The 8,544-nt window shown below is 37.4% G+C and overlaps 1 protein-coding gene across 2 annotated transcripts in view; it reads right to left on the bottom strand.

Annotated features, from left to right (window-relative positions):
- Window positions 1-347: 347 nt before the first annotated feature.
- The window catches only part of ADGRA3 (adhesion G protein-coupled receptor A3), a 53,966-nt gene continuing 45,769 nt past the window's right edge, over window positions 348-8,544 (bottom strand). For both annotated transcript variants that reach the window (XM_058838536.1, XM_058838537.1), the window contains 5 exons: window positions 6,705-6,829; window positions 6,046-6,169; window positions 4,284-4,429; window positions 2,107-2,202; window positions 348-1,919 (listed from right to left, as the gene is read on the bottom strand). In XM_058838536.1, the coding sequence (XP_058694519.1) occupies window positions 677-1,919; window positions 2,107-2,202; window positions 4,284-4,429; window positions 6,046-6,169; window positions 6,705-6,829 (1,734 nt within the window). In that variant the 3' untranslated portion in view covers window positions 348-676. The remainder of the gene's footprint in view (window positions 1,920-2,106; window positions 2,203-4,283; window positions 4,430-6,045; window positions 6,170-6,704; window positions 6,830-8,544) is intronic.

Below are 8,544 nucleotides of genomic sequence, written 5' to 3'. Positions count from 1 at the left end.
AACTAGATTATACAAAAGCACTTTTTCCTATTTAATACACAGAACTTTAGCAAAATGGGTATAAGCACTGGAAACACATCCAACCTTGAGGTTGTACCTCTCTATTTGCATCAGAGTGGTTGTGCCACTCTGCAACTACAACTTCAAATTGGTTACAGAAGCAGGATGATACAAAATATGATCTTGTTTACACTGAGGTGTCAACAATTTAAGTGTAGAAATCTATAACTTCAGTATTTTCTTTAGTAATGGAAGCTCCTAAGTTCCAGATAATGAAACAGAAAAATCAATACAACATTCAGCGCAGTGTTACTTTAAAAACCCAACAAATAAGTACAACTTTGAGCTGCTGGGGAAAATACTATTTATTATACATTTAAATACAAATTTGAAATGTGTTGTGGACACATCTGCAGGGTTACAGATAAAAAAATGTACAAAGTTGTGTTCTGCATCTCTCAAGACTGACACTTCAAAAAAAATTTCACAAAATACCAAGCAAGAGTTCATCTTTGTAAGAACAGCAAAGGTAATAATGCATAAAATTTTTTGCTTGGCATATCATCTTTGTTCCCTCCCTGCATAAAGTACCTACAGTTTGTAAACAGTCTTGAAGTGTTAATAGCTTTAAGGAATGTGTAATCACAGTTTATATGGATTCATCCCACAAAGAATGCTACACAGTAGTTTCATGTTTCCATAACCCAGTTCTAATATTACCAGTACTGTCTGCAGTGAGTAAAGGTCCATCCTGTCCACTGCTTTTAATCGGTCCATTCTGGATGGCTAAATTTAAGCCGTAAGATTTTTGTTGGTTTTCAAGTTCGGCCGCTATTGGCTTCCTTAGGATATCTTTTTTGTTGTTGGTAGCTATTGTTTTCTCTATATTTCTGCTAGTTTTTGGAAGTGTACTGCAAGCATCACTGCTGTCTTGCTGGGACTGGTTATACTGACGTTCTCTGTATGCCAAATAGGCTCTTCGGCTCCTCGAGTGCCCTTCGCTGTTGCTCTGGCGAGTTTTGGGTAAGCCATTTTGCACACTTCCTTCCACACTCGTGGGAACGTCATAAGCATATTCCCTGAGCACGGCAAGCCTGCTGGCACGATGGCCCTTGCTCCTGTTCTTATGGTGCCGGCTTGGGTGTCCATTTGTCCGAAACTGCACCTCTAATGGAGCTACATGCATTTTGATATCATTATCTACTGAATGTTCTGTCAGGCTGTTATCAAGTTGAGGACCTGTGTTCAATGGCAGAGAAGTAGGGTGGCACTGAGCTGCTGCAGCTTGTAAGTTAGTTAGTTTACAACCTTGAGATGAATTTTTTAGGCTTGAGGCACTTTTATTTGTGCATGAGGATTCTGCACTACTGTTGGTGCATTTTGGGGCCTCTCCGTTGGTTCCACTGGAACTGGAGGGCGGCACATTTACTTGCACTGAATATGTACTCCTTCCTGGGCAGCAAGTTGTTATCCAAGCATGCCTGACATCTTCCCTGTTAACGCAGTGGTGCACCATGAGAAAGGCACTGAGGCTTAAACATGTTGCCCCAAAAAAACAGCTGAAGATCAGGTCCATAGGATAATACAGGGAGATGGACAGAGCTCCAAAGATCCACAGCGTAACATACAAAACCAAAGTAAGGCCCACTCCCAGAAGCTGTGCTGGAAAACTGTGCTCGTTCTCCAGAGCAGACGTGGACACCAGAGACACTGACAGTGAATCCTGATGGGCCAGTTCCCCGTGTTCGTTGGTGGCCAGACGCTGCTGCTCCTCCACGGGTTCCTTCAGCTCATATTTGCGTTCTGGGTGACGCTTTAGTTGTATGAATATGCTAAGAAAATACATACAGTTTATGAAAATTATAAAACTAGCAGGTCCATAAAATGCTCCTAAGCTAGGTTCCCAAGCCATCCAGCAACTGCAAAAGAAACAAACCAAAGAATAAATTAACATCTCGCACAAGTAATTTATGCTTTTTCGATTCATTGAAATGATCTTGTCTGTGCTACATTTTCTGGAAGAACCAGAATTAATTGCAACAAGTATTCACAGAAAAGCAAGCCTAAGAAATCTTGTGACAGAGCTCTCACTTATATGGTACTTACTAAGGTGCATTAGGTCTGCTGCCATAATTTCGGATGTTTGCTGCAGCTGTTATTCCACAAACAATGATAGGGATCCCTCCACCAATAAGGTAAAACCTAAAAAATAAAACCAATTTATCAGCAGCAGCTTAAGTGCAATGAATTTTTTTCAGTCACCATGAGGGAAATTATAGCTTTCCAGGATTTGGGAAACACAAATTCTTTATGAAACTAAACAGGGTAAATCAGGTTTGGGCTTTGGCAGTATCAATTACTTTCTAAGTCTTCTTGTAAGCTGCCTCTCTCTCAAAGCTGCTCACTTGCACCTCCCACTCACAGACAATGAACAAAAGGATACAGTGTTAGAAGGAAGAAGCAAAAGCTCTCAGTCGGAAGTTGTAAGCTGCTGGAAAAGAGTAAGGGATTAGAATGAAAACATTAAGTGGTATGTCCCACATTCCAGAGATCAATTTGCCTAGTATTATATACACTGTTACTTGAAATTTTTTTGGGTGCAGGGGTTCAGCAGATGGCATGTTGGTTTATTTTTCCATTTTTAATAGACTGTAATTTTATAGTATATACTTCCTGCTTCCCTGTGGTGGTATTAATGAAAACTGTACACTTTCAAGAAGAAAAAGGGCCTATGCTGTTGGAGCATCTCACTTTTCATTCCGATTTCTATGAATTCACATTGAATTCATTAGTGGCAGATAAATAATTATGATAATAATTCAAATTAACAGCACTCAGTCCTGCAGCTTATATGAATCCAGTCCAAATTCAGATCAGAACACAAAAGTGAAAACTGTTACTGTGACATGCAGGTGAGTGTTTGTTTTTTATCAACAGGCAACATCTATTATGGTGGTCCTGGAGTTTTCCACTACGTTTCTGATAATTTACCAGAAATTACTCTCGTCTCTCTTGAGACCCAAAAGTACAGTCTAAAACAAATGATGACTTTCTTGGAAATCAAGATACACTGAATTTATTATTTAGTTGCTCAATCCTACAAAGATCATATTCTGACATTGGTTTATTTGTATCTTGATGCAGCAATCAGGAGCTGGCTAGACAAAACAAATCTTTGTACAGTTACTACATTATGGGTAGTTTTATTTTGAATCTAAGTTTAAAAGACAACTGAAAAAAAGAATCCTTCTATGGCCTTTCCATACAAAAATATCACACATCTATCTAACTGAGGAAATTCCTGAGCCACAGGAAGATGGACACTGAGAAAGTCTGAAAAATATAAAGCATGTTTGCTTCATTCTTGTCTTGGATACTTGTCTCCAGAACTACTACCACTGTCAGAGAAGAGGTGCTCAGACCTGAAATGTCATGCTCTTGTGCGTGCAGAACTGAATCTGTGAGGCTGGTACTTTTACTGCAGTGTTTTCCAAAGCAGAAACTTCAGAATTAATAACAAAGGATAAAAAAATGCTTGTGTATAGAACTGAAAGTGTTACTTGAAGATAATAAAAAAAGCATTTCTGTTTTTCTGCAGTCTCTGTACTTTTGAAATCAAGCTCTTCAAATATTTGCCTGAATCTAATCAAAGTTAATCAACTTCTGCCACCTTGTGGAGAATTTCAGCCTAGCAGTTTTTAATTAATTCCCAGACGCTGAGGAGGCAACACGAACAAGGTATGTCAGTATTTTCTAGTAAGAACATTTCACATGTGTGAATTTAACAGACAATTAGTTTGCCTCATTTACAGAATTTCAGAAATGAAACTTCTAGGAGGAACACCTCAAAAAGAACACTATTTTCATTAGATAATGAGTGACACCCCTATTTTTCAAGTAATTTTTAAACAATCTTTGTAAAATACATTTAACTTTATTTATTTAAATTGCAGTGTTTGTTAATTGTGTTAGTAGTTCTTCACATTCTTTCTTCTGACAATTTAATGGGTTGTGTTGCTACCTAAAGTCCTAATCAAACCTTCAGTGGTGACGTTGAAACACTACCAATTTTTTAATTTACAAATCAACAACTTAGAATTACATCTGTAAAACACTAAGACCAATAGTCTTTCAGCTCACTGTCCTTAACATAACATGGAGGAACAGCAAAATCTGAAAGGAACTTCACAGATCTGGAGAGAACACAAGGGGAGTGACTTGTTACATTTTCTTGTCAGAATATAAACCTGGGAAATAAGAACCCACAGAAAGAAATAACTCACCTCAACATTGGCCTGGGTGGAGGCGGTGGCTCATCAGGATCTTGACACCTTTTTGCTTTTTTGGTTACCTGCTTGTAAATATTACGAGATGTCACTCCCAGCCACAATACCGTTGCAAGAGTGGAATAATGGAGAATTATCCCAACCTTTAAACAAAAACAGAAAAAAAGGAATTAACCCCCAAATATTTCCTTTCCACTGAGTTAATACAGTAATCATAAAACTTGCAACTCACCACAAAGCTGAAATTTTCAAAAGCTCAATTCAAGAGAAAATAAACCTCTTATTTTGTATGACCACTCTAAGTGTCAAATCATAATAGTTTAAAACAAACAAAAATATATTTAATGCAAACCCACGCATGGAAAACTTAGGAACGGGGGAAAAATTTCAGAAGTGTACATATCAATCATACACTTTAGGAAACTGTATTTTATTTAAGACTTAATTTAAAATGTCCTGTGTTACAGACAGTATTCAAATTGAAACAAGAAAGGGAACAGCAAACTCATGATACTGTGACAAGTGTGGGGCAGACGGCAATATAAAGACAGACAACACTCATCAGCAATTTTAACATAATGCAAAGATAAAGAAACTGTATTAAATGTTTAACATGCCCAGACATTAATGCAAAGTCTGCTTCACAGTGGAATCCCTTTATCCTGTACTGCCTTACTCACAAGCCAACACTGCCATGGCAGCACATGCACGTACAAGTGGCAACACTTTAGCTCCTATCAAGCTGACTACAAGTGGGATTTTTGCCAGTTTCAGTCACCAGTAAAAACACTCAACTCTCAAACAGCCTATCTGTATCACAAGGCTTCTTCTAGAGGATTTCTGCCTCCAGGAAGGTAAGAAAAAAGGTCTTGTGTATGTTTGTGCACACGTAGGAGAGAGATCAGAGATATATTTTATTGCAACACTTTGACCCATCAACCTAATAACTCCAGTAAATTCAAACAAAAAGCATTATGGAATATTATGGTGAGGGACTTGAAAATTTTTTTAATCACTGAATCTAAAAAAAAAAATTACAAAATTTCACTGACATTTTTTGAAAGCAGTAATTGTTGTTATACTGAAACACTGCAACTGAATTGAGGTGGTCAAATCATAGAAGGGAAAATCATTAAAAAGAAGGAGTGTCAATAAAGCATGAGGGCTTAAAACACTTCTCTCCCCTCCCCTTTGTTTATACTGAGCAAATGGATATAGGTATTTTAATACCGGTGAAAATCAGATTTCTCATGGCCTGTGAAGGCCACATAAGGCCTATAAAATTATTTCATAGTAAGTCAGTCTCAAAAACAGAAATAACAAATAAAACTTAGTTTCTGTGATAGCGTTTCAGGAAAAAAAACTGTTGCAAATTTTACAAGGGCATGTAATGATAGGAGGAATGACGTTAAAATGAAAGACTGTTGATTTATATTAGATGTAAGAAAGTTACTTTTTTACAATGAGGGTGGCAAAACAGAGGAACAGGTTGCCCAGAGAGGTAGTAGATGCCCCATCTCTGGAAATATTGTACGTCAATATTTGGAAATATTGGATGGGGCTCTGAGCAATCTGATCTAGTTGAAGATGTCTGTCTTTATTGCAGGGGTGCTGGACTAGATAATTTAAAAGCAAAACATTTTTTTTTTTCTAAATTTTGTATTTTGATGAATGCCTATACAGCATTACAGTTGTGTAGGAAGCAAGGGGAGCATATTCACATATAGGACTACAGAACCAGTAACTCAGTTTTACTTACCGCTTGGCAAATACTGGCATTCCTGGTCTGAGTTATGCCTCCAATAAACACCACACACGTCAGGAAAATATGAAAGCTCAAGTTGACTAACATATGCCAGCTTTTAACACTGATCCTGATCACACTGTTAAAAGAAACAAATCAGAAAATTTAAAACATATCTACATTACTGTTTTCAGAAACTAGCAAGATAAGCTTGTGATAAGTGACATATAATTCCTGTTAATTATGGTTTGACTACCACACACTTTGTAATCAAATACGATCTCTAGACTTTATCACAAGAATTCAAAACACCTGCCTATTACCAGCTTTATACATCTATTTGGGGCCTGATTTAAAAATTTTAGGATTCAAGCTTTCACATCAACAGAAATCTAAAAGACTCAACAGTTTGTTAAGTTCTACCATTTTTCTAGAGTGGCCTCTTCCTTCATCATGAAGCAAAATGAAGAATTAAAGGAGAGACAGGGTTATGAGAACTAAATTATCACACCCAAGAAAGATGAAATAGCTACTTGCATAACTTAGTTTGCATCAACAAATTTTATAGGGACAGAACACTGAAAGCATATTATTATATCATCTCTAATAAAATAGAAAAAGTAGTCCTAAGCATGATCAAACTCATTTTCTTAGTCTGTAATTTTGACTCCTACCTGTGATGGTATATGTAACTGACCATGATCATCAACAGGCACATCAGCAAAACCATGGCAGTGGCATAAATTACTGGATGCAGAAGATCAGCTGGCTGTGTATATAATTCAGCTCCAGTCAAGTCCTGATACCAAAACCAAAAATAACATTAATCCACTGTATCTATTTTTTGAGAGTGAGGGAATGACAAAGGGAACACAAGAAATAACAAACACCTTCTAGATTAAATGCCTTCCTTCTCTTCCCACCTTTCCCGAAAAAACTCGCCAACTATTTATTTGTTATTTCTGGGTTTCTTCTGCAATTATCTGCTATTCTGGCTGACCTCTATAAACGCAGTCACAATTCTTATAGAACAGTTCAACTTCATATATTCTTGAAGATACAGAGAGGTCAGCAGCTTATAGCACCATTTTCTTCATCTTAAAATATCTGTATATACATATGTGGAATAACTGTGGGTTTCAGTTGTGATTATCTTCTGTAACAGCCCAAAGAACACCACAGAAAGTGCTCTCAGCAAGTCTAGATGATGTTATAGACTGGGGGACTGATTAACAGATTGGAGGACAATCAGAGGGATGTTGGTGAGACAGAGAAATGGGTTGATAAAATATCATGAAATTTAGGAAAGGAAAATGTTAAAGGAAAGTGCATCTGGAATGCAATAACCCCATGTACATAGAGGCTGGGTACTGGACTGATTAGAAAACAACCTGAGTTAGTGGTAGACAAAAGCCGACCACAAGTCAGCAATGTCACCTGCAGCCCAAGGCCACGCTTTGGTGTGTGAGCACTGATACAAGTGGGTGAGCTGACCCTTCCCTGCTGCTGAGCACTGAAGATCACCCTGCAGAACTTGAAATTTGAGGCTCCCCAGCACAAGAGGGACACTGACATACTGGATGGAGCAACAGATCACCAAGATGATTAACAGGATGAAGCATACAGTGTCTGAGGCTGAAGAAGATGTCTTTTATCTTTAAGAAGAAAAGGAAGAGAGGAGAAATCTCATTATTATATTAGACTATCTACTAGTATGGTATAAAGAAGACCAAGTAGAACTCTCTCACACTCTTCTTGGACCTAAACCATCCACTAATGAACAGAAACCGGAATTATCAGCAACACAGAAAATTCTGATTAGATACAGGAGAAAAATTCTGAAGTGGTCACATACTGCCCAGAGAGACTGTGTCCCTGGAGATACTCAAAGCTTGACTGAATATGCCTGAAGCAGTAAGATGTGACTTTAAAGGCAGTCAAACTTTAAGCAGGTTACCTGGACCAAATGGCACTAGATGTCCCTACCAGACTGTTATTCTATGATTACTGTTTGACCAGACTAGATAGTTGATAACTCTAAGAGAATTCAACAGCTCTATAGCATCAACTAAATTTTCTCAGTCCACTCCAGAATGGATTTTCATTTACTCAAAAGAAGAAATAATTCTGTTTGGAAGCATTTACAATTTACTAGAGTTTTAGGAGTGGGGAGGGGACACAGATATGACATGACAACTCAAAAGAAACTGTAGTCCCCAGCACAAAATACAATAAATTTACTTAACTGTGATTAGTGAAAATAATATATTAAAAATTTTTTTTTTGAATGGACAGGATACAGAAAAGTCTCTCCCCTATAATTCTCAGTGAGTCACTCTTAAACTTCTGGAGTTGGCAAAGTTCAAAAGTGTCCTGACAAAAAGGAGAAAAAACTTAGCATTAAGAAAGAACAGTAAAAGACTGGGAGGAAATTTCAGTCTGTTTTGAGAAAAAGCAGTGATATTTTTAAGCTTAAGATCAGTAATCTGATTTCATGGACAGGAAAAGAGTTTT

The sequence above is a fragment of the Poecile atricapillus genome, chromosome 4 (assembly GCF_030490865.1).
Source record: "Poecile atricapillus isolate bPoeAtr1 chromosome 4, bPoeAtr1.hap1, whole genome shotgun sequence".
Lineage (NCBI taxonomy): Eukaryota > Metazoa > Chordata > Aves > Passeriformes > Paridae > Poecile > Poecile atricapillus.
This window is presented reverse-complemented; position numbering and strand designations above follow the sequence as displayed.